The sequence below is a fragment of the Tupaia chinensis genome, unplaced genomic scaffold (genome assembly GCF_000334495.1).
Source record: "Tupaia chinensis unplaced genomic scaffold, TupChi_1.0 Scaffold000231_2, whole genome shotgun sequence".
NCBI lineage: Eukaryota > Metazoa > Chordata > Mammalia > Scandentia > Tupaiidae > Tupaia > Tupaia belangeri.
Window position 1 is genome coordinate 1,322,355 of NW_006159707.1, and position 26,933 is coordinate 1,349,287.

At 39.4% G+C, this 26,933-nt stretch overlaps 2 protein-coding genes and 1 pseudogene across 4 annotated transcripts in view; 2 read left to right on the top strand and 1 right to left on the bottom strand.

Moving 5' to 3' along the window:
- Positions 1–15,363, top strand: part of ZKSCAN2 (zinc finger with KRAB and SCAN domains 2) — a 20,042-nt gene extending 4,679 nt beyond the window's left edge. The window contains exons 3-9 of one of the 2 annotated variants that reach the window (XM_027771799.1): positions 877–959; positions 1,320–1,446; positions 3,925–4,608; positions 6,902–7,390; positions 10,701–13,341; positions 14,098–14,176; positions 14,982–15,363. In XM_027771799.1, coding sequence (XP_027627600.1) covers positions 877–959; positions 1,320–1,446; positions 3,925–4,608; positions 6,902–7,390; positions 10,701–11,623 — 2,306 coding nt within the window. In that variant the 3' untranslated portion in view covers positions 11,624–13,341; positions 14,098–14,176; positions 14,982–15,363. Of the gene's footprint in view, positions 1–876; positions 960–1,319; positions 1,447–3,924; positions 4,609–6,901; positions 7,391–10,700; positions 13,342–14,097 lie in introns of both variants that reach the window. The other variant, XM_006148285.3, reaches the window with a different exon arrangement.
- Positions 15,364–17,962: 2,599 nt separating this feature from the next.
- LOC102502926 (non-POU domain-containing octamer-binding protein pseudogene) lies at positions 17,963–19,177 on the top strand (annotated as a pseudogene).
- A 7,292-nt stretch (positions 19,178–26,469) lies between these two features.
- AQP8 (aquaporin 8) overlaps positions 26,470–26,933 on the bottom strand; it is a 9,753-nt gene continuing 9,289 nt past the window's right edge. The window contains exon 7 of one of the 2 annotated variants that reach the window (XM_006148286.3): positions 26,470–26,933. The gene's annotated coding sequence lies outside the window, so the exon portion shown is untranslated. The other variant, XM_027771797.1, reaches the window with a different exon arrangement.

A 26,933-nucleotide genomic window follows, 5' to 3' on the forward strand; every position in this document is an offset into this window, starting at 1 on the left:
CCCTACATAGAGAAGTTTAGGGAAGAAGATAGAAAACAGATTGAGATGTATTTTTAAGTGTATTTAAATTCTTTCCTCTGTTAGACGTAGGTAAATGTGCCAGTAGTGTCCGTTACTATAGATCCATATGTGCTAAATTCTCTTTTTTTAGAATTATTTTTACTTTTGTTCATTGTCATTATTTTATTATTTATTTATTTTTGAAGTTGACCAGTGAGAGACAGAGAGAGAGAAGGGAAGTGAGAAAACAAGCTGCCAGGTCCGGGACTCGAACTACAGTCAGCCATGTGGGAATCCAACCACCTTAACTACCACACGGCATGTCGGCCCCAATATATGCTAGAATGATATTCACTCACAGAGGATTCATTTATTCCGGCAATTATAAACTGTACCTTTGCATATCAAGTTAGACTTAACTTCATTTCATATACAGTTTTTGTTTGGAGTTTGACTGGTTGTTTTTCATTCATAAAGTTTAAGACCTTTAAGATTTTCACATAAAGTCCAGATTTCTGGCTTCTCTTGAAACATTAGAAATTCTGGTTGTACCAGAGCCACAGTCTTACAATGAAGCCTCAGCTGGGGCTGAGCATTGGTTGTGCCCTTTCAACTGGACATGCACTCTCCAGTCTCCCACCATCCTCACCTGGCCCCTTTCATATTGAACTTTATCTGCTTACTTTCCAAAAACATTAGAGTTTGTGAGCTGGACTTTGTGATACCATGATTTTTGACGTTGTCCCAAACTCATTGAAAAGATTATCAATTTATATTTGTTGATTTTTAAATGTATACTCCTTTTTTTAAAAGGAGAAGCAGCATGAATTAAAGATCCAGAACTCAGAATACTAACTAATCTTTCTCTTCTTACAGCTCAGCCTTCTCTCTGGGTTCCTACCCCCGTTGAAGAATGGAATCAGGAAGTGACAACCACACATCTTTCTACTGGGTCTCAGGTAAAATTTTAATTGTCTTCTCTGTCATTCTTTTCTAATGTGTTTAGCCACAGTGCTTTTCTGTCTTCATTAACCTCAGGTTTTTATAATTTCCTCCACAAGATTTTTTCCTCATTATTCCTTTTCCAGGAAAGATTGGACCCTGGTTTCTGAGTAATGGGCCTTTTTGATGGATCATCTCTCTTACCAATCCCATCTTATGATTCTTTATTTTATTATTTTGTTCATTTGGCACATAATATACACTTGGTTCCTTGATTTCTTTTCTTCTTTAGGGCCCTTCTTGTTTTCATCCATGATTGTTCATCCTTTGAAGACCCATGTGTTATCAGGTAGTCACTGGTTTTAGTGTTGTTACAGGACCCAGTAAAAGATGTCCACATGATGGGAGGTTTTTCCTACAAAAAGAATGTACATCAGATTCCTGCTCACAGAGATTTCTACCAGGATATCAGGAAGGAGAATATTGGGAACATGATCTCCCTGGGTAAGGATTTTTTCCCTTTTCAAATAAAAGACTCAGGATTTTTTAAATATTCATATCTACTGGTAGTAAAATAGTCACTTAAAGAATCTCCATGGACTATCTGGTATAATCGCTTATTCATATTCTCTTCACTCTTTCTTTCCTTTCAGTTAAAAAAAAAAAAAAAACTGACCAAACACAGTGATACACAGTAATGCAATGCTGCACGATGTTGAGGCCATCAGGGAAAGTATTAGGTTTCCATCCAAGGTCTCTCTGTACATACTGCACACATACATGCATGCCAATGGTCCTGGCTGTCTGAGGCTGGGGTTGGATTGTGGTATGAGGGTGCTGTGTGTGTGTGTGTGTGTGTGTGTGTGTGTGTGTCTTTCACACTCATGGAAGAAGTAAATAATAAACTTCAAAAGCACATTATTGATATTATAGACCTAGCTATAACATAGGAGGTTTATAATATTATAATCTTCTCCAATTGTGTAGCCACTAGCCACATGTGGCTATTTAAATTTAAATTTAAATTTATTACATTAATTAAAATAAAATTGAAAATGTAGTTCCTCAGTAACCATGTTTAAAGTATTTGATAATTGTATTGGACAGCACAGTTGTAGAACATCACAGAAGGTTTCATTAGATGATACTACACATATACATATAGACGCTAAAGTACAAAGGTTATAAAGTGAGCTGTATCCAATCAAATGAGCAAAAGTATACCCAACAGTTATTTATAATGATTGGGTCATCGGGAAAGTCAGGACATATTTTTCTGTGTTTTCCTATGCAAAACTGTGTCATGATTTTCCAAATGACCCAATAGAAAGCAGTTGGAAAAAATCACCAATTTAAGTTGACACACCAGTTACAAAGCACTTTTCTTAAAACAGCAGGCATCCCAGCCATCTGTATACTTATGTACACAATACAAGTTTCCTACCATTTCCTTGGATCCCACAGTGTCCAGACATTGCAGAATGCTGAAGTAGAGTCCTTAGTGAAATCTTCTACTAATGAAGGGGCACCATACTTAGAGAATTCAAATTTAATCTTACCCTTTTATATATAATCCCATATGGAAAGACCCAGACTCAGAGACACCCGCCCCAATCTTTTATGGTAAATTTTAAACCAATGGTTCATGGGCTGCATGTGGCCTATGCACATGTTTTGGCCTACATAAAGCTTTAATTTTTTTTGGGGGGGGGAGAGGGTTTTGCTATAGGGTGTGTGCACTCACCAGAAAGACAGAGAGACAGAAAGCGAAATCACCCCCCAGGGGGAATGGCCATGCCGCAATCACTTGTCTTCCACTCTTCTCTTAGGATCTTGGGCACACACGCACACATGCCTGGCATGAGTTTAAGCCACTGGATCTGGGACTCTAACCGCCATCAACTACATGAGAGTCTAGTGACATAGCCATCACACCAACTGCTGGTCCTCATAGAGCTTTAATTTAAACTTAGTTTGTACGTCTATATTTCCTGTATCTCTTGAGAAATCAAGTATCAGGCTCCATGGACCCAGCTTCATACATAGCAACAGCTGATTAAAGAGTTCATGCTTAACTGCTGTAATTCCTACTCTAGCCACCTCACTCATGTATTTTGCCTGCCTAAGTCTTTATAGACCTCTAAACTTGTTTGTCTCCATGCCTGTTTCTCTCATCTGAAAATAAAGAGTAAATAGCCATCATCATGTTTCTTTCAGAAGAGTTCAATTTGATGTTGCTTCTCTGGGAGAATTCCATGAAGTTTCTATGTACATTGCCTTTATTTAATATTTCCAGCTCTTCTTTGAATAAATGGTATCATTCCCCAGAAAACTGGGACTTACAGAGGTAGAAAAACTTATCCTCATGACGAAGTAACATAAGCAGTGTTGATCTCTTCAGTATTGTAAGATAACAACCTCAGTTTGCTTTTTAATACAACGGTTATGTATTAATCTTACCAAAATGTCTCCAGAAGTTCTTGGTTTGAGTTCATGAATTTTTTGGCTTTGATAAATATTTATTAAAATATATATTTATAGCAATAATTTAAAATGTGAAGTCACAGACCAGCAGGTGGTGTGGAGGTTAGAGCTGCTGGATCCCTCAAGTCCTGAACCTGGCAGCCTGAAAAATCACACTGGATACGTGTACTCACATGCCCAAAATCCTGAGAAGAGAATGCAGGAGAAAGGATGGCAATGTAGCAATCCTCCCTGGAGGGTGACCTCTCTCTCTCTCTCCCTCTCTCTGGTGATGGCACACATGCCCTATAGCAAAAACTTTTTAAAAAATTTTTAAGTGAAATCACAGATTATTTTTTCCCTTAATGTAACAGAAGAGATTTCAGAAAAAGAAAAAAAGATATTTTTGAGGAAGACCTTAGTATTAACAAGTGGTCCAGGAGGGCAAGCTACAGCGAAGATTGAGTAATGCAGTAATGATTTCTCTGTCTCCCATAAAAATAAATTTTTTAATTGTAGGAAGTACAGTGTCTACATCTAACAAGATGGTCCGGTTGGAACAAAGGAAGGAGCCATGGGCTATAGGCCTACATTCCTCTAATAAGAGAAATGTCCTACGAAGCAGCTATATCAAAGAAAAGTCAGTTCATGCTATTCAGATCCCTACAAGGAATGCAGGAAAAACATGGAGAGAACAGCAGCAGTGGGGTTTAGAAGATGAAAAAATTGCAGGTGTGCATTGGAGCTATGAGGAAACAAAGACTTTTCTTGCAATTCTCAAAGAGTCTCGCTTTTATGAAACACTCCAGGCTTGTCCTCGTAATAGCCAGGTGTATGGTGCTGTGGCTGAGTGGTTGCGAGAATGTGGCTTCCTCCGAACACCAGAACAGTGTCGGACTAAGTTCAAAAGTCTCCAGAAAAGCTATCGAAAAGTGAGAAATGGCCACATACTAGAACCTTGTGCCTTCTTTGAGGATATGGATGCTTTGCTGAACCCTGCAGCCCATGCTACATCCACTGACAAGCCAAAGGAGGTGATACCTCTCCCCAGGTTAAAGAGAATTAGTATCAGTGCTAAAGAACAGATCAGTTTAGTGGAGGAGGCAGAAGAAGCAGAAGATTCTGATGGTGATGAAATGGGCATTGAATTTATCCGCAGATCTGAGATTCGTGGTGCTCCTGTCTTGTTACAAAACCTGAGTGGTAAGAATTGTGCTTTTTTTTTTTTCTGGTATGAAAATAGATGTGTAGTCTTATGGAAAATTAAGTAAACTAGAAGCAATCAAACCTGAAGTGCTGTCACATAACATTGCCACTTTTTCCACTATGTAACCACGTAACTAGAGGTACTCTCTGATGTGTGTTGCTGCTCCCTATACAGTCAAAGTAATAGCCCTGAGTAGCCATAGAGGAGTCTTTTTCGTTTTAGAACACAACAGGGATTTTGGCATCTAGAGCCTCGTGGTAAAAACGATAAATGGAATGAGAGGATCTAGTATTATCTGAAAATTGGTATAAAGCAATTAATTGTATTAGGTTGTAATAAGTCTAGGATAACTAGTAAAGGAATATGTAACTAATAAGTTAAATGAGAAAAAGTGAAATAAAAATTGTTGTTTAAAAGAACATAGAGAAAAGAACACAAAATGGATTAATCAAATGAAAAAAATAGATGTAGATCTAAATCCAAGTATGTCATTACAAACCTTAAGAGGTTAAGATTTTTAGACATTAGAAAACCAACAATATGTTGCTTAGAAGAGATATATTTTAAACATAAGAACTGAGAGACATTAAAATTTAAAAGATAGATACAGCATGCAAAAGAAAACTGCCTTTGAATATTTGGGGACTGGGACATGCAGAAGTAAACTGCCAGTTAATTGGGTGGCAGTACACATATCATGTAACTACTTTGAGATTTAATTTGTGATCTATAAAATATGACTGGATCCAGCCATGGTGGTATGCAGGTAGTGCACTGCCTGAGAGACTGGAAGCTGAATAGGAGACCTGGGTTTGGTTCCCAGGCCTACCATACATAATTGCTCATGCCTATACTAGCTAATTAGGAGGCTGGGGCAAGAGGATTGTGACTGCGAGACCCAATCAAAAATGCCTCTTACTGTCTCTCTTTCCGGTCTCTCTTCCCTCTCGCCCTCTCTCTCCATCTTTTTCTGTCTGTCTTTCATAAAGAAAAAATACATATATGACTTAAGAATATCTCACATGGTTGTTATCAATGTTAAATGGAATAATAATGAATGAAGCACTCTGAAGATGCTATACCACTGCCTGATATCACTGTTATTAGCAATGTTTATCTACTCTAGCTTATGAAACACATGGTATGTTCTTAGAATAGAAAATTAAAAATTAAATCAGGCTAGGAGAGCTAGAAGCATGTTCATAACTATACCTGTTAAAAAGAAGTTGATTTACTGAAAATAAGAAGATGCCTTATACATATGCATTTATTTACCAATGTGAAAACCCTTCAGTATGAGAGTGAAATTTTTGGAATGGTCTCAAATAAAGAAAGCCAGTTACAGGACTGGAAGATACCACCTAGAAACAGAGAAGGTATAAATCACTTCTTCCTACGCACAAAAAGTATATTAAACAAATTATATTCAGACATGTTCTGAAAAGTTTTTTTCTGCTTTAAATGAAGAACTTCTGTTTGTCTTGCAGATCATTTGGTCTCTCCATGTCCAGGACTAAATCAGAAGCTACTCTGGACATTGTTTTTCTCCTTAAAAAACACTGGTTAGGGCCAATCTGTGGTCTGGTATTTAAGGGTGACAGAACCCACATCCTAACCACATGTTTTGAGTTCCAAGCCTGGTAACTTGAAAAGAATTCCAGGTGCATGTTCATAAGTGCCCAAAATTCCGAAAGGATAGAGAAATGCAAAAGGAATTGTGAGGTTCGTTCTCTCTCTCTCTCTCTCTCTCTCTCTCTCTCTCTCTCTTTCTGGCAAGTGCACATGCCCTCTGGCAAGTTAAAAAAAAAAAAAACTGGTTAAAGAAATTATAGGAACTATTGCATGTTCTCTAATTCATCATTCTTAACCACTTTGGAAAGACACTTCTGGACACTTAAGTTCATTTATTAATCAGCATAGCAGTCACAGATTTAGGGTACTACATTTTTACTCTTCCAACTAAACTTTGAGGTCAGATTAAGCATTTCAGTTTTAAAAATCTTGTTGGGATTTTAACTTATGAATTCATTTGAAAATTGACTTCTGTACAGCTTCAATCTTCCTGTACAGAAACATAGTGTCTCAATTTTTTTCTAGTTATTTTATACCTCTCAATAAATATTGCAGGTATTCTGAAGACTTTTTCATTTCTTAGAAAGCTTATTCCTAGGCATATCACAGTTCCTGTTGCTACTGTGAATGTGGTTGATTTTTTTTTCTTACGTTTTATAATAGTGTATTATGGAGGCTGCAGATTCCTTATATTTTTTAACTATCATTGAATGGTAGGTGTACACTGGGGCTATGAAGAAACTAAGACTTTTCTTGATATCCTCCGTGAGACTCGGTTTTATGAAGCTCTTCAAGCCTGTCATCGGAAAAGCAAATTGTATGGGGCCGTGGCTGAACAACTTCGGGAGTGTGGCTTCCTACGGACACCAGAACAGTGCAGAACCAAGTTCAAAAGCCTTCAGAAGAGCTACCGCAAAGTGAAAAATGGCCATGTACTAGAGTCCTGCGCATTCTACAAGGAGATGGATGCCCTAATTAATTCGAGGGCACCTGCTCCTGCCTCCAATAACCCAGAAGTCCCATTACCCTCAAGGCAAGAAAGAGGGGTTATTGAGGTTGAACCCCAAGAACCTATAGGCTGGGAACCTGAGGAGACTTCACAGGAGACAGTAATAGAAGATTCTTGCAGTGAGAAAATGAGTGAGGAGGAAATTGTACAAGAGACAGTATTCCAGGGACCTCCAGGTCTACTGGAAAGCTCACATGGTAAGAATCATCAGGTTTTAGTCTAAAAGAAGAGGAAATGTTATTAAATGAAAAATTAGCCAATCTGGCATATCACTCATGAATATTTACCAGTTTAACAAATATTTGAATGTCGTGCTGTTTGAAGAACAGGGCAATGAATAAAGCAGCTCCTGTTTTTGTGGTACTGCTCTTTAAAGAAAAAAACTATCAATGAGACTTTGAGATCTTAACTTGTTTTTTGTCAGTATGAGTCAGTGTTTTGCATCTACTAGAAATACTATTGAGAAGGACTTGGAAATATACATGAAAACAGAACTTGGATAAAGAAAGTGTCAGTAAGCTCAAGAGATAAGTGTCTCATAGTTATGTGAAATGTGCATGCAAAGAAAGATAAGCAGAGACAAAATAATGAGAGACTTTATTCTGGTCCTGAGTTCCATCTGTCTGTCTCCCATTGACTGCAGAGCGCCCTCATGGGCATCTTACTAGCAGCTCATACTTAAAATATTATTAGCCTAGAGACCAGCAGGTGGCATTGTGGTTAAGGCACTGGACTCCCACGTGGCCAACCACAGTTCAAGTCCCAGATCTGGTGGCTTGCTTTCTCACTTTCCTCTTTCTCTTTCTGCCTCTCTCTGGTCAAATTAAAATAATAATAATAATAATAATAATAATAATAATAATAATAATAATAATAATAATAATAGTAACAAATAAAATTGAATAAATAATTATTTGTTTTTAAATTATACATATATATTATTAACCTAATGGTTAAGGGAGCCAGATCCCACATGGCTGACCACAGTTTAGATCACAGTTCTGGTGGCTTGAGAAACACACCAGTACATGTGTGTGTACCCAAATTCTGACAGGATGGAAAAATGGAGGAAAGGGGACTGCAATGTGACTGTGTCCTTTTGCAGGTGCTTTCTCCCCCTCCCTCTTCCTCTCTTTCTCTCTGTCTCTGACAAGTACATGTACCCTCTGGCAATTTTTTAAAAATGTTTAAAGCCAAAATTACTATCTTCCTTCCCACATCATGGCTCTTCCCTATGTTCTCCCACACTTTTCTAGACTTAAAACTTGAGAAGGAATTTTTTTTTTTTTTTTTGGAGAGGTTTTTGCTATAGAGCGTGTGCGCTCACCAGACAGACAGAGAGACAGAGAGATAGAAAGCAAGAAATCACCCCCCAGGGAGAATGGTCACGCTGCAATCCCTTTTCCTCCATTCTCCTCTCGGGATCTTGGGCACGCATGCACACGTGCCCAGCGTGAATTTTAAGCCACCGGGTCTGGGACACGAACCATGTTCGACTACATGGGAGTCCAGCAACATAGCCATTACTCTAACTGCTGGTCCCAAGAAGTAATTTTGATACCTCCTCACCTGTTGTTTACATCCAGGAATATCATACATTTTGTCAACTATTATATACTATCATGTCTCTTTGTCCTCCTCTTTAGTTACTCTACCCACTATACTAATTCAGTCTATCTCTTGCCTAGACTACTACAAAAATTTATTAAGGTTTCACAGTCATCTTTAGTCTGAACCCCCCACCTTAATCTTTCAGGCTTACATGTCAAAAGTGTTTTCCTTCCTACACTCTATGCTCATTCAAAACAAAACTACTTACCATTCTTGCTCTTTTCTACCTTAACTTGTCTCATGTCTAAGCCTTAGATCACAATGTCTCCTCTACCTTGAACATCCTTGGTTCTACTTATCTCCATGCCCAAATTCTCTCTTGATTTCCATACTGTGTCTGTCTCTGTCTTGGGACACTGAACGCTTTGTCCTGATATCTTCCAGTAAATAGTAAGCTTATGAAGGACATGAGCTCTGTCTTTCTGTAGCACTACACTAAAGCCTCCAGAATATATTGGAATATGTGAGGTAGTACAGGGCTGGTATCTTCAAACAAATGTCTCTAGTTTGCCTCAACTGACTAGAACTGGAATCTAGAAAGAGAAAGTAACACCCAGTTGTATTAGAGGAAGGATTTTTATACATATTCTTTCTGGTAGTATTTATGTGAAAAATTATAATGTGAAGACTTAAATTAAGTCTTTTATAACCCAGGTTTTGTTAACTCTATAAACCATGTCTTTATCAATCTTATTTTTAAGGATGGGATCCAAATTGGTCATCAAATTATCAGGCTCTGTCTGAACCAACTGCTAAGCTATGACTTCCTTCAAATTACAAAGCATTATAAGACTCAGAAAGCTTCAAAAGAACTATTTCTAAATGAAAGATGGTGTTGTTAGGACTTTTTATCTAAGTTAAGGGATTAGTTGATGGCTGTTCTCATCTGAGAGTTATCAGCAACTTCAGCTTAATGTACAGAAGGAAATTGATACTGAAGCCGGCAAAGAGAAACAAGGCAGTATAGCCAGTGCTTAAGAAAAAAGGTTTGAGAATCAAGCATACCTGAATTGAGCTTAAGTTATGTAGCTTATAAAATGTTTATGAATGAAATAATACAGTATCTGGAATTTGCTTCAAGGTAGCCTGACTAGAGGGAGGAAAAGTATGTAGAAATAGAGACGATACATAATAGATTATTGTTAATGATAGGTAAGTGCGAGTTCACTGTATGTACATACTGTTCTCTTTTCTATATGTTCTAATCACCCATAATGCAAAGTTAGTACAAAAATCACACAGTTAATAAATGGCCAAGATGGGATCAGAACCAGAGCTGTGTGGTTACAAAGCTTGTGTCTCTTCACCATATCATGCTCTCTGTCCTGAAAAAGTTACAGAAAAACTGAATTCAAAATGTACTTTGTAGTGAACATGGAATATGGATAAAAAAGATGAGAAGATAATTCTAGTTTTAGGAACAGTGAGAATTAAGATTTGAATTAGTGTGGTCAGTCTGTCAGCCAGGGAAACAAAGTGATGAACATTTAAGAAGTATTTTTGTGTGAGATAAGACTGTATATTAATTTAGAAGTCCCTTGAGGGATTTGGATTTGGTCATAGAATCTGCTTTAAAGACTAGTATAGAGTAGCTTATGTTAGTGTAAATGTGAAACAACAAAAACTGGGAAGATTAGAGTGAAACTTCAAGGAACCAAGGTTTTTACCATGTAAATTAGGATGCAGGTGTGGAGTAATGACTTGGATTATAATTCAGTTCAGAAAACATTTCTGAAGGCCCAATGTGTACTGTTATTGGCTTGTTCATATAACTGAAGGAAAATGTGAATCAGGGAAGAGTCATAGGATCTGAGGGCAGTAAAATATATACAGAGATCATAACAAACCAATGTATTGTTTATGTTAATAGGACATATTGCTTGCTTGTTCTTCCAGATTTTGAAATTGGAAGTAATATCAAGGAGGATTCAACACAGGTAACATACAAGGGCATGGAACAGCATAGGACATTAATAGAAAAGTCTAAAAGAGTTGCTTCTCAGAATGTTGATGTTGGTAAATACTGTAAAAGGGAATGCATCTCAGGAAGACAATGGGAAAACCTCCAAGGAATTAGACAGGGAAAGCTTCTGTCTCAGCCTAGAGATTTAGAGAAAGTGGTAGTGCATCAGAGGCCTTTCTTGGGGAAGAGACCCTACAGACTACTCAAATATGGAGAAAGCTTTGGAAGGAGTGCTCGTCTTATGTGTCGGATGACTCATCAGAAGGAAAATCCTTATAAATGTAGTATCTGTGGGAAGTGCTTTGGTAGAAGCAGAAGCTTAATCAGGCACCAAAGAATACATACAGGAGAAAAACCTTTTAAATGTCTTGACTGTGGGAAAAGCTTTAACGACTCCTCTAATTTTGGTGCCCATCAGAGAATCCACACAGGCGAGAAACCCTATAGATGTGGAGAATGTGGAAAATGCTTTAGTCAAAGCTCTAGTCTTATTATACATCAGAGAACCCATACTGGTGAGAAGCCGTATCAGTGTGGAGAGTGTGGGAAAAGCTTTACCAACAGTTCTCATTACAGTGCCCACCGGAGAGTCCACACAGGTGAGAATCCCTACAAATGTGTGGATTGTGAAAAAAGTTTCAATAACTGTACAAGATTTCGAGAACATCGGAGAATACACACTGGAGAGAAGCCCTATGGATGTGGCCAGTGTGGCAAACGTTTCAGTAAGAGTTCTGTTCTTACCAAACACCGGGAAGTTCATGTGAGAGAGAGGCTTCTGCCACACCCTCCATCTATGTACTCCCCAGAGAACCCACATAAGGGAAAGACTGATGAGTTCAGGAAAACTTTTTGATGATCTCTTTCTCAATGTCCCTTTAGCCATCTTACCCTAATCTCTGTTGGAAGTGATCTTTTATTAGATATAAAGAATAATTCTCAAGATAAACTTGAGAATGTAAATAGACTAGACTTTCATCCTGTTCTCACCTCTGCCTCTAACTTGATAAATCCATTCCTTTCCTTATCCATGTCTCAGTTTCTCCTTTACCAAAGTGGAGAAGATACATTGTCTGAGTTCAGAATGAAATCATCTTCAGTAGGTTGAAGCGACTGGTGTTGGATTGCTAAATTCAGCAACGTTCATAATCCTTCAGTGTGGGTAAGAGTTGTTTTAAAGGAGATTCAAAAAATGCTGTTTTATTTTTTCATTATCTACTACATGAGATCCTGGATGCAACTTGTAAACAAATTTTCACATTTGAGTAGAACTTTCAGGAATCAAATTATAACTGCATTAACTCCATCTTGGTTTTGAAGATATTCACAAAAGAAGAATGAAGATTTTATAGCATCTTTCAGAAGTCTTTTACAGTGTACCTTTATCATGCTAAGAAGTTGACAAATAGGATTGAATCCCAGTATGTCATTTGAAATCATGTTACTACTGCCTTGGCCTCCATAGTGTTGAGAAGCAATTGATCACCCATCATCCTTTTGTGTATCTGAAGACTTAAATCTCCTAGGCTGCTTACTGTTTCTTCGGCCTATACGTAATCCCAGTTCCTTGTACTGTTTATCTTAAATACTATACTTACCTCTTAATTGTTCTGGGTGCTCTTGTCTGACTCTTCTGAACTATCATGCCCTCCTCAGATTGAATAGGATGCATGCTCGTGGTGTGTCTCTTTAAAGTAGAATTTCAGACACATTCTAGTTCTACCCTGTAACTTCTCTGGCTCTTATCTAGAATGTGACCAGTATGTTGGCATATTTTACACTTCCCACCTCTACACCTTAGTAAAATATTTTATAGTGGTGTTTCTAAAACTTTTAGGGGATAGGGAAGAAATGTGATAGAGAACTGAAGCATGTAATGTTTCTAAGACCAGTTAGACTCCATAGGCCTACTTTAAATCTGATGGCCACCTCAGTCTAGACCAAACTTCTAGGGCTAGCTGTTAAATATACCTGTTTCTGAAGTGTTTAGTTCCTGTTCATAGAATCATAAACCTATTATAGAGGCCTGAATAATTTATACAACTCTATAGCTCACTGAATAAAAGTGAAGACATAGAAATCTCCAGTCCAGAGCACCATTTTTGTTTCCCTTGTTTACCTGTTTGTCTAAAAAAAAAAAGTCTATGATAACCCCTTAGCACTAGCTCAGTAAATATTGAAATAATCTGAGGGTATAGTTAATTCAGATAGAGAGTTACAAATGAAACCCAGGAATTTAATTTTCCAAAGCTAGTTGCTTCAAGATAAAACCAACTATATCCTTAATACATAGGTAACCAAGGATGGCTTTGTTTTGGGGAGGGAGAAGTCACAGGTTTAGTGGAAGGATAACCAGATTCGGAGCTGTGTGTAGATTCGTTTGCTCCTCTCTCCCTTCCCTTGTCAAATGTTCTTATTCAAAGACATCTGGAGATAATATTTTTCCTTTCAGTATGTTTGAATCTTTTGAGACCTGTTCAGCAAAGTACCAAGGAGGGAACGTACTGTAGAAAGAAATCCAGTTTATGGCACCAGAATAGGATATGGTCAACCGTTGGAAGGCAGGTGACTCAGGTAAACATTGATTAATGTTTCTGATTTACTTTTGTTGGAAATGTTATGAGTGTTCACATCTTAATAGTTTGATTTTCTGTGTTGTCTGAATTATAGACTTCTAATGGTAAGTGCAGTTTCACGTTGATTGTGTGCCTAGCACAGTACAATGTATATGGTGCCATTGAGCTTGTGCTTATATTGTGTAGATGTTCTGGAATTCCAACTCTAGAGAAGATGCGCATTAATAGAAACTACCACTTAGTAATATGTACCCAGGATTGATAATTATATGGAAGCATGATTCAGGAAAGTAGATGACTTATTCATAAATATTTATTAAGCACCATTATGTGTAAGGCAATGTTCTATCCACAGGGAGGGAAACAAAAATGAAAAAAGGGGGCATGGTTCCTATACTCATGGAACTTAAAATATGGTAAGGAACTCCTGAAGCAAAAGGTAATACTACTTATATCCATGTCAACTACAAAAGATTGGTTACTCAGTCATGAAAAAAATCATCTTCATTTATAAGAGTTTCTCTAAATTGCTCAAAGCCATATTTTGTGCCTCCATCTCTCACATTTTTCCAAGACAAGAAAGGTTAAAGACCCATTCCATCTCTAGTGAAACGAACTGATAACTATTTCATTCTCATATGCCTAGGATCAAGCTGAGGTGGAATTTAGGTTCCCCTACCAATGTTCCTATTTGCAAATGAGCTGTTTGGATATATATTAAATTAATTTAATAATATTTGTCTCTGTTCTGAAGAAATAGAAGATTTTACCCACCATCTTAGCCAAGACTATTTGCCTTCCTGCATTTTCTCTCTTCAGCTGGGGCATGTAAGGTAAAATGAATAATCATGTTCTGCTCAATGTGTCTTTGTATCACTTCTCATTGCCTTTATGAAAATCCATAGGGAAGGTTTTTTTTCTAGATTCAGTACCAAGGAAAGCTCTGATCCTAAGCCAAAAAATTAGTTTATAATCTTATAAACACTGTGACTTTTATAACTTACTGTTTTTCTCTCTGTTCTGGCTGTTACAGAAAGCTCAACAAAACATACAGCCCACCTCAACCAACTACCTAAACCTATATTGATTTAATTTTGTCTTATTTCTTTGGAAATTGTGTCAAATCCTATTTTTGAAAAATAGTATAAACAGACATTTTATTCTCTGACATCTAAGGCATTTTGGAAATTGGGCTTATATGTTTTTGCCCACAGTTGCTTTATTACTCCCATAAATACCTCCAATTCTTACCAGTGATTTTATTACACATTCAACCTAGTTTATTCATCTGGAAAGAAACCTCAGTTTTTTAATAAGGAAAACTTCGCATATACTTAAACCACTCAGGGCAGCCTGCTATCGAGGAATAATGAGCATTAGACCAGAAACCAAAAGAGATAAGTTTTAATATTGTCGCTACCACTTAATGAGTGTTATTTAACAAATTATAATGTCTCTAGCCTTAGTTCTTTATCTGAAGAGAGTTTGAACTTGATTGCCAAGACTACTCTGGCTCTACTGTTCCATGAGGCTATGGAGCATAGTGGAGATGAGAAAGAGGTTATGAGACCAAGCTACCTGCCTAGCTTACCACTGAATGCATCATCTGGGCCATCCTGAATCCATTTTATGCTTTAGGAAAGGGATGCTGTGACAGCCAAGTCAACCCAGGAGCTTACTTAGTCATGGAAAAGGACAAGCCCTTCGTGTTCAACAGCAGACAGCACCTCAATAGCCAATGGCAGGTAGCTAAAGTGAAGAAAGCCAATTTTCTGAGATCTGATGCCCAGTGACAAACCAGACTCAACCTGGAAGGAGCTGGGAAGCCCCAAGTGAAAGGAGTCTCTGATTAACTTGTGTAACTATAAGCCTTTGCTTCTGTCTGAATGCATTCCAAGACCAATTATAAGTGTATGTCTACTCATAGTTTTGTATTAATATTCACTTAGATGTGTTCTTGGAAATTTGTATGTGAAATAAATGTGTGAAATAAATGGTTCCCATTAGTTTTTTGCCATAATTTGAAGTATGTGTTTCTGTTAAGGGAAGAAAAAACTAATTTATGAAGTTAATAAAAGCTAGTCCTATTAGCCAATAAAAAAGAGAATTTTAGTCTCATTCGAGTTTACTAATGTCTGTCCTCACAACCAGAAGTGATCTTTTGTGAGCCCACAGCTATACCTGTGCAGCAATCCTCTAGATAGTTGTCATTGCTATTGTCCCAAACAATAGTTGACTCTAACGCTAGGGTGGAATTAGCCCTGGATGTGCTTACTGCATACAGAATAATGGTGGAGGAAGTCTCAACTATTCCCCAAATACTTTACCTCTCTTTTAGGGTCTCCAGGTGAGCATGAGGAGTAAACTAATATAAAACAGATTAACTGTAGAAAAACATATAAATACACACACACACACACACACACACATACATACACACACTCCACACACACACACACACACACACACACACACACACACACATACACACTCAGACACATACTTAGAAGTCTTCACCAAAAACAAAAATGACCCAAAGAAATAACAAAACCAAACTACTTATATACTGGATTGATCAAAGAGTCAATTTTGGGAAAGTAGCTATATGGGAAAGCCAAAGAAAGATTGCAGTTATTTTAACAAGGCCTATAAGAATTCTCTTGACCTCAGCTCCCCATCTCAAATGATAAGAATGTTTCTTTCCTCCTGGAATATAGAGAGCATCTTTCATAAAGATTTTTATCTCCTGCTTTCAGGAAGAAAAGGAAGTCAGAGAGTGCAGCTTGCATCTTCTTCTTTTCAAGTGCCTTTGGATTAAAATAATGCTTATTCCAAAAAGTACCTGGGAGTGGCATATTCTGCCATCCTGCAAGTGTTGCTTTGATTTACTATTTTGGAATAAGGGAGTTCCACTGGCTTCAGCTTAGCCCTTCTTACCATAATTCCAACTTTGTGGGTCATAGAGTCAGTGTAGAGACTTTGCCACTGCTGAAGCTATTTCCAAATATTCAGTGTAGAAAGAACTACAGGATGGGTTCAGAGAGCCTGTTCACCCAAATGAGGTTTCAGTGTATCTGTCACTTGAACTATATACATCTCTGTGTCCAAAGACCTCAAGAATTATAACTCATCAGAATCAGTATCTACAGATCATTAGTACCTAGGTGAATCCCTGTATGGGGAGGCAGGTGAAGTCTTCAGAGTCCCTGCAGGTTTTCTATATTTTCGTTGAGTAAGTGGCCACAAAGTTTTTGAAGAAAGTCAAGAATGAGGCTAATAATACATATGTTCAGTGTTATATAAGCACTCTCCAGAAGAGCTCTCCTTCTTTCACAGAGATTTAAGTCAACGAACTGACTCAGGTTTGGAAATTAGATGAGAGATTAAACATCTGAAGGGGCTAAAAAAAATCTCTAAGGGCTACAAATGTTCTATTCTTTTAAGCTGAAGCAATTATAATCTTTAGGGGAAGATAATTTTTTTATTTCAAGTACTAAAAGCAAAATAACTAATCACAACCCCCAAAACTCCATGATAGGTCCAAGTACTTGGAAGAGGAATAGTAGCTCTGGGTTTCAAGATAGACAAATGCCTAAACCAACTCCAACATGATATGGTAGAACTCTGGAAGAAAATAGTAGTGGTGGTCATGTGCAGGGGGCTGAAGGATCAAGCAGAGAAAACAGACCTTAAGGCCTTAAGGGTTGGTTGGATACATGAACATAGAGCTTATGGCATATGCAGGTGTGCTTGGCGTGGAATTGTCAGTAAAGGAGCCTTTTTCTTTGTTTTTGTGTGTGTGTGCACACGCATGCACATGCACTAAACGGCACATGCACTCACCAGAGAGAGAGGAGAAAGTACCCCACGTGGAGAATGGTCACATTACAACCCCTTCTTCTCCATCTCTCCCTCCTTTGGAGACTTTGGGCACACACTCAACATGTGCCAGCATATTTTGCCAATCTGGGACTTCAACCACACAGTAACCTGTGTGAGATCCAGCTGCCTTAACCACTAGACCACAGAGCCAACCCAGGAGGCCTCTTTCGAAAAACCACTCTGGCCTGGGAAATTGTGACTTCTCTGTAAAATATACCATCTCTGAGAAACATTCCCAGCAGTGGCATTATGTGGCAGGGAGGAAAATGGCAGCAGCTGTAGATGCAAAAGTTAAACTTCAATGTGAGAATAGAAGATTGGCATATTTTTCATTACATTTCTTAAACCCCTAGAGTTTTGGGACAAAAAGGTGAAGAAGAGATGCTAGAATGTGATACAAGAATCTGGCACATGACTCAAGACAAGTCTGTTGAAAGGAACTCAGTCAGTACTTGTAACCCAAAACCTGGAACACTAAGTGTCTGTTGAAGTAAAAAGAGCACTAGACTGTGTCCAAAATCCTGGATTATAAATGAGGTCTGTCACTAGATAGTCAGATTTTTTTGCCTTTCTGGGTTTGGGGATTGGATAGGATCAGTAGTTCCCAAGCTTTTCCCTTTGAGAGGCCCAAAGAGTATTAGATAAGAATTAAGTTGTGATTACTCCAAGGAGAGAATAGTTGTAGAGGAAGTCAAGGTTGAAGAGGACCAGGAGGCACTTTGCTATCTTCAATCTAAGTTGAGGGTGCAAAAATGCAGAGCAATAAAACCTTTAATTTGGAGAAACAAAATCATACTCCAAGGAAACATCATCAACATTATCACCAGCAGCAACAACAACAGCCTCCACTGCCACCACTACCTGTAAATGGGTGACAGGCCAGCAGCCAAAATGAAAGCTTGACTATTGACCTGAAGAATTTTAAGAAACCAGGAAAGAAGGCCTTCACCCAACATAGCCATCTCTTTGTGGGCAATCTCCCTCCTGCTATTACTGAAGAGGAAATTAGTTGAGAAATATGGGGAGGCAGGTGAAGTCTTCATTCATAAGAACAAAAGCTTTGGCTTTATCCACTTGGAAACATGAACCCTAGTGGAGAGTGCCAAGGTAGAACTGGGCAATATGCCACTCCATGGAAAGCAGCTGTGTGTGTACTTTGCCTGCCATAGTGCATCTCTTATAGTTCAAAACCTTCCTCAGTATGTGTCCAATGAACTGTTGGAAGAAACCTTTTCTGTGTTCAGCCAGGTAGAAAGGGCTGTAGTCATTGTGAATGATCAAGGAAGGCCCTCAGGAAAAGACATTGTAGCATTCTCAGAGTGGCAGCCACTCAAAAAGCTCTGGACAGGTGCAGTGAAGGCACCTTCCTGCTAACCACATTTCCTCATCCTGTGACTGTGGAGTCCATGGATGAATCAAATGATGAAGAGGGACTTCCAGAGAAGCTGGTTATAAAGAACCAGCAATATCATGAGTGAGAGCAATCACCCAGATTTGCACAGCCAAGGCCCTTTATGAGTATGCCATGTGCTGGCAAGTACTTACTGAGGTGAAGAAGCAGCAGCAGGACCAAGTGGACCACAACATCCAGGAGGCACATGAGAAGCTAGAGATGGAGCTGGAGGCTGTCTGGTATGAGCACCAGTCATGCTAATGAGGCAGGATTTCATGAGATGCCAAAAGAACTTTGGAGGATGAAAGAGCTGTACAACAAAGAAGTGCATAAACAAAAGCACCTGGAACTCAGACAGGAAGAGAAGTGCTGGCACAGTGAAGAAGAGATGCAGTGGCAAGAGGAAGAAATGATGCAGCAACAGCAGGAAGGATTTGAGGGAACCTTCCCTGATGAAAGAGAGCAGGAGATACAGGTGAGTCAGATGGCTATGGGAGGTGATATGGACATAAACAACAGAGGCACCATTCTCCCTGCTCCTGACTGTTCTGAGATTTAAACATGTCTCTTAGAATCCAACTTCCAATATCCAACTATACTTTATTACTCTAATATTTCTATAATAAATTTTAGTTTTAAAACCCTGAAAGTCTATGACCTGAGAGAAGGGTAGGTGAAGTAGAGGTGAACTTATGTAATCAGGTCAATTTGGGATTCCACTCTGTAGGGTCAGAATTAATCTAAGAGTCATGAGAGCCAGTGCCACTCCTTCGGTCAGTAAGTACTTACTGAGTCCCTTACATGCAGCAAACACCAAACTACACAACATGGAAGTGCAAAGATGAATTAGTACTAGTCTTTATTTTTTTATTTCAATTTATTTTATACATTCAATCACACATGTCACTTAGCTTGCAAAGTGAATATTCCAACATGTATACATTTCTCACCAGTCCTGTTTAGAATACTATACACATTATCTTCAACAGATAACTTATTTCTTTGTCCCAAAATGCCTTCATGTCAGTCTTGCTCTTGAGAACTTGTAGCCTAGAAGTTGAAAGGAAGACCAGGACTTGACCCAGCCACAGTAATGCAAACAGTAGGAATACAGTTGTACAATACAGGTAGCAATATGTTGTTATAGTCTAATCAGTGAGAAATAAGAGAACCAGATTTATTGGCGTTTTATTGATTAAGCCAACTGCATGCAGAGGGACTCAGGTCTCTCAAAACCCCACAGCCTAGAGTGGAAGGAGAAGGGTGCTTATATAGGCAAAATTCATAATCAACTCTCTGTTGATATGGTAATTACAATGGAAACTGAGGAGGGGGTAAGGAGGAAAGGGAATGAGGTTCCCATGCAAAAGCAGTTACAGAAGCTGAATCAAGTTAATTATTTCTCGGGGTACTCTTCAGACCTTTGTTTAATGGTCCCCATGACTCTGGGTCCAGGTCTGGTGATTGGTGATTACATTGCCAAGGAACAGCTACACAAAAAAAGTGGCAGGCTATTTAGCAAAGTAAGTAATAATAAGACTATTAATCATTCTGTTTATTCCGGGCAAAAGGAGGAAGCAAGTATGACGTAGAGTTCAAAGATGAAAGTGCTTCTGCTTCATTCCACCACTGGTTTTAAGAGGCTGAGACAAATCCTTGACTCATCACAGAGAGGGGTTGGTATTTTTCTCTTAACACTAGAAGCTTAACTGAGTGTATTCATTGTTGAATAAACCAGATCAAGAGTTTAAGGAGACAAGGTCTGATTAATAATCCCAAAATAACCATCATAGCTGTTTCAGCTATTGCTGACAAAAATGTCATTAGCCAAGGGGACCAATCAGACATTTTTTGGAACCAACTTTTGGACTGTTCTCTTTGCTTTTCCTGGTGTTTTAGGTGTTTTTGAACCTGGGATAGGCTATCCTGAATGGTCCCAGACTTATTTGCATGTACACAGCAGTTTTCTCCAAGTACTATGCAGAGGCTCCCTTGTCTCAGGAACAAGAGGTCAAGCCCTCTTCTGTTTTATAAGACAACTTCTGCTAGGGAATTCACCTGTTCCTGCAGGTGAGACACAGATTATTCTAATAAGCCTAAATCGGTGTCAGTTAATCTGTATAGTTCTTGGAGATGTTGGTCTCCCTGAATGAGAGTTGTGGTCCCTATGGCAGTAGATCCAGCAATACCTAAACTCATGAGCAAGGCTATTAGGACAGGGATTCGCTTTTGACATGCCCGGTTTAATGGTGGAGACAGCATATGTTGGCCCGCCTCTCCAGAATATATCTCCAGAATATACTGAAATGAGGGGAAAATTTTGAAGAAGGACACAAAACTTCACCTATGGGGCTGAGAAGCATCAAGATAACCCATTTATGCAGGTTCACCAAGTAATATTAGGAGCTTGATAATGAATCACAGTATTATTAACAAAATAAGTAGAGTTACAAAACTGTAAATAAGTAGAATTTCTAAAAGTCTGATTTACCAGGCAGGTTCCAGTGTCCTGAATATTACTCAAAGTCAAATGAGAAAAGCTTATAACACATAGCTTCTGTGGCATAGTTTAAAGGTAACTCTTGTCCAACTCCTACACAGTACAGGGGAGTTATATGTAAACAGAGCCAATGATCTCCTGCCAGTGCAGGCTGAGAGGAGTTGAGGAGATGATGGAATACAGCAAGAATGGCTATGTGAGAAGTGCCGGTGGGAGCCAGAGTTGTCAAGAAGAGCTGGAAACCTGGTATGTCAGACTGTCTCGCCAGTGGTGCTGGGGGCAGGATACTCTGGCCCATTACACCTTCAAAAGGTTCTACTGGGGGTCTTTCCTGTGGTGTGATTTGCATTTGGATTGTAAAGAATGTCCCAGGGTCCTTTCCAGAGACATAATAGCCGATTCCCCATGTGCAACCTGTGGACAATTTAGGATCTGATGGATCTATGATGGAAATTTTCAGAGGGTCACAAGCTCTCATACTACATTTTGGTAGCCTCTGGAGTCTTTGTGTTGCTATGTCGGGGTCAGAGTGCTTGGGTTGCCGTGATGCATTAGACCATAGGGCCCCCAGAACTAAAGACTCATAATCCCAATATGGGCAGTAATAATCAAGATTTGAAAGACAATAATCCCTTCTTTGGCATGGAAAAAGATAAAATTTTCCAAAGTTCCACCCCTTATTCCCATACCCTGACAAGTAGGCCAGCTCAAAATCAACTCCAGCACGCTCCCCCCACCACCACCATATTGAGAGCTCGATTCACCCATAAAGAGATTCCAAAGATCAACATAAAGTGAAATATCTTTCCCTGATAAATAAGGGCTTTTTAACAATTTTCCATTTCGCATTTCCCATGTGCAGTCTGCTCCTTCAGCCTCTGTCAAGAGGAGAAGGTTAGTCAAAAAATATGGGACAGTCTTAGCTGAAATCCTGGATTTTCCATGTTGAGTTCTCCACCTTGATAAGTGAGGCCAACAATCCACTGCTCGATATCTTCACCTGAGGAAGAAGGGAGATAGAACCAAGTAACACATGCCAGGAGGGTGTGGAGAAAATAACTAAAGTGACAGTGAAAACAAAAGAAGCTTATGCAAAACAACCCTGAATACCCAGAGACCCAAACCCTGATTTACCACAAACTATCTAAGGGCTAGGGGGACTCAAACCCCTAACAATTATCTAGTCCCCAGATTCCAGCACGTCTGGTGGAATCTAAGTAGGGACTCTATAACCATGTCTGATGAGCCCTGAATCCAGCCAGCTTAGGGGGACTTGAACCCCTCATCCAGCAGGCCAGACTTCAGGGGGCTTTCCTTTGCCAGCCCCATACTCACCAGTTTGTTTCTAAAAAAGAAAAAAGAAAAAAAAAAAAAAAAAGAACACCAAAAGAAATGTCTCATTAGAACTTCACAAACGTTTTGGAGCAGTAGTCAGCATCTCTTGCCAGCTGTCAACAACCCCAAAAGATAGCTCTGGAGCCCCAGGAAATCCCAGGTGGCACCTCCCCTAGAGCACTCTCCAGGTAGTTGGCAGCTGGACCAAGCAAGGCCACTCTCCCTAGGATGCCTTGCCCAAGTACTGCGTAGGTACTGATCTCACTGGGGCCTCCAAACATTATAGTCTAGTCAGTGAGAAATAAGACATCCAGATGTAGCAAAATTTATTGGAGTTTTATTGATTAAGCTGGTAGCATACAGGGGTCCTCATGCCTCTTAAAACTCTACAGCCCCAAGTGGAAGGAGAGGGGTGCTTATATAGGTAAAATTCATAATCAATTTTGGACTGATATGGTGATTACAGTGGAAACTGAGGTGGGGTGAAGAGGAAAGGGAGTGAGGTTCCCATGTGAAAGCAGTTACAAGAAGCTGAATCAAGCAGGTTAATTATTTCTTGGAATATTCTCCAGACCTGTGTTTAATGGTCCCCATGACTCAGGATCTGGGCGGGGGGGGGGGGGTAGGGAGGTTGGGGGAGTCTTCTGGTTATTAGTGATTACATTGCCAAGGAACAGCTACACAAAAAAGTTTTGGGCTACTTAGCAAAGACAGTAAGACTATTAATCACTCTATTTACTCTGGGCAAAAGTAGGAAGTAAGTATAACATAGAGTTCAAAGATGGAGGGGCTTTTGCTTCAATGAAAAGACTACAGGTTTGTATCCCAAGTCTACCTGAACATGCTGGTGTGCCTACAGGCACTCTTGTGATACTTACTAATTGCAGGGCTGGGAAGGAGGATCATGACATGAAAACTCTGCTAAGGGTGACACTCTCTCCCCTTCTCTGGAAATAAATCTTATTTTTTTTTTTTTTGAGAGAGGTTTTTGCTATACGGCATGTGCACTCGCCAGAAAGACAAGAGAGAGACAGAGAGACAGAAAGCGAGAAATCACCCACCCCAGGGGGGATGGCCATGCTGCAATCCCTTCTCCTCTTGGGTTCTTGGGCACACATGCATGCATGCACACACACGTGCCCATCTTGAGTCTAAGTCACCAGGTTCAGGACTCAAACCACAGTCAGCGACATGGGAATCCAGCGACATAGGCTTTACGCTGTCTACTGGTCCCAAAATAAACTTAAAAAAAAAAAAAGTTAGAACCTGAAATTCAATTGCAAGTTAGAAGTGAGGAGAGTTGTAATGTCTCCCTGTCTCCTTTTTTTTGTGGGGGACTAAAAAGGCAAGCAGAAGACAAGGCAGAAGACATAATATTTTTCCTTAGAAACAGTAAAGTGATGACAAAGATCATGGACTCTGCAGCCAAACATACTTGATATTTTTGTTTAAGTCCACTTATTTACTTCTTCCACAAGAGAGACAGGCAGAGAGAGAGATAGGATACCCCAACAATGTCTTCATGCTAGACCTACCCCTAGTCTCAACCAGTCCATTCATGAGCACACACAAGCCTGCCATGCTCAGGGAGGTCCCAGACCACAAACCCAGGACCTTTCTTTCCTAGGCAGGTTCAGTTGCATTACCACTGTACCACAACCTGTCCCCAACTGTACCTGATCTTAAATGTTGGCTCCACCAACATACCAGCTCTGTGACTTTGGGTAGTGTCATCTCTTAGAACTTTATTAACTCCTCTGGAAAAGAAGAATCCGGAGTACCTACCTGTATTAGTTTGCTAGAGCTCCTGTAACAAATTACCACAAACTTGGTTGCTTAAAATGACAGAAATTTATCATCTCACAGTTCTGGAGACCAAAAGTCTGAGACTGATGTCTCAGAAGGGCCATCTTCTCCTCCAAAGGTTCTAGAGGATAATCTTTTCTTGTCTCTTTCAACTTCCGGTGTTTCCTGGTGCTGCCTTGTGATAACATAATTCCAATCTCTGGCTTCATCTTCACATGTCCTTCTTCCTTTCCTCTGTGTCTCTGTGTAACCTTTTCTGTCTCATAAGGACACCCTCATTGTATGTAGACCACCCTATTCCAATATAACCTCATCTTGACCCTTACCTTAATTATATCTACAAAGGTCCTATTTTTAGTTAAGGTTACATTCTGAGTTGCCCAGTAGACATGAATTTTGGAAGGACACTATTCAAGCCACACTCTCATGGGATTTTTGTGGGGAATAAACAATATAATGCATGTGCTATGGTTTGTGTCCCCCAAAAGTTCATGTACTGAGCCATTGTGATAGAATTAAGGGGATGAAAACTTGATCCAATTATGGTGTCTAAAGGTAGGGCCTTTAGCAAGAGATTTAGATTAAAGTCATTACAGTGAGGCCCCATGATAAAATTATGGTGAGTTTATAAGGACAGAGAATGAAACCAGGACAGAGAGACTCATGAATAGCCAATCTGCTCTACTTTTGCCTTCACGATGTGATCAGGACTCTACAAGATGCCCACCAGAAATGGCCCTTGGGCCTTGGACCTTCAAACTGTGAGGTGAATAGACCTCTAATTTTATAAATCACCTAGCCTCAGGTATTTCTGTTGTCAATACAATAGTGGACTAAGACAGCATGTAAAACTTTCAACATAGAGCCTAACATGTAACTAACAATAGATATTAGCTATGTATACATTTGTATATGGAACCGTTTTGTTACTTTATCTGTCAAAGTTTGATTATTGTTAAACAATTGAAATCGTAACATTTTTTCACTCTTCATGAGTGTTCTAATTTGCTTATATACCGTTTTGTCATAATACTTCCTCCCCTTTTCTGTTCTTTAGGGTGTTATTATTCTCATTTGCTATTCTCTTTTTCTCTGATAATATTTTGGATGTTTGGATATATATGAGGAGTTTTCAAAAGTTCATGGGAAATGCACGTTATTTAAAAATATGCATGAACTTCAAAAAAATTTTTACATCAAAGTAAACTTATACTTTAATCTCATTTTCCACAAACTTTTTGAAGTCCTGTTGTGTTGCATTCCATTTTCTCAATAGGTAGCCTCATTGTATTAGTGATTTTCTCCAGGGAGCATTTTCTTTTTACTCAGGTAAGGATTTTGCTCATCTTGTAGAAGTGAGTGTGTTGTTCGTTGTTAAGAATGATTTTTCCCCTTTGCACTTTTATATTTATTATTACAGAGAAGATATACACTCTACCTGAAAGGTGTACAGTTCAGAATATGTCAGTTTTATCCTTCCTTATTCACTTTACTCATATCTTCCAACCAAATTCCACTGTATCTTCAGGCCTATACTATCCCACTTGCTCAGAATTCTAATTCCTGAGGAATGCTTGCAGCTCGGCACCATCCCCACCCTCATTCCTGGCTGGAGTTCAGTGAATGGGCTGGTCCATGTCCTGAATAGCACTGGCATTCAAACAAACCCTGGACTCTGTGCGGAGATTTTCAACAGGGATCTAAAGTCTATGATCTAGAATTGACTGTGACTAAGGTCCAAACTCGGCCCTAGAATGGACTCTCTGCTCCAGACTGAGCTTTAAGGTGGGTCTAGCCAAGTGCAGACAGGTTCTGGGTTGGACTGCACTCTACATACCTGCCTTGGCACTGGGCTCTAGACCAAGCTCTAGGTTTAGCCAGACTCTAGACAGCAGTGCTCAACCTTAAACATTTATTTCCTGCCCAGCAGGACCAAATTATTTTGTTTTCTCTTTGTTTATGCTTTATTTATTTCATGAGAGAAATAGGTACCCTTGACAGGGTCTTACCATGCCACCATCTTCCTACTACCCCTCAGCCTTCCAGCCAACCAAGATCACAGGTGCCTCTCACATGTTCAGGTCAACCAGAGATCTGGCTCCCAGGCCTTCCCACTCGACTCCTATATCACACAGCAGCACTCTATCACCTGTATCACTGAGGCTAGGCCAGTAGTGCCCATTTCTAAATGAAAGGCCAGTCAGTGGGTGTATGGAAAGAAACACAAGCTTATTTATTACAAAGTTAAATGAGCAGCTAAGGAAGCCAGCAGACGGTCAGACCGCAAAAGGCCATTTTACAACCAAAAAAATCAAAGCACAAAAGAAGGGAAAAGGGGGTTGGTGAATGAGTGGATATACATGAACAACCACCTCTTTCAACCATCCTTCTGCCTCTAGAAACTTCCTGCTCAAAAATAATCTTCTTTGATGCTGTGTCCACTTCTCTCTGAGCAGTGCTAGCAACACATTCCCAGGCTGAGATCTCTAATGAGCACAAAGAAATTCTAAAACCTTAGGGCATCCTCAAGGCTTGGCAGCAGTCTATCAGAGAAGCCAGACCCAAGTTGGTGGAGACAAATCAGTTGCTCCCTTGAGGCTCTTCCCTGGCAAGAAATGCAGAAGCTGATCTGCCCTCAGTCCAGAATGAATCCGCTAAGGGCACTGGGACAGCA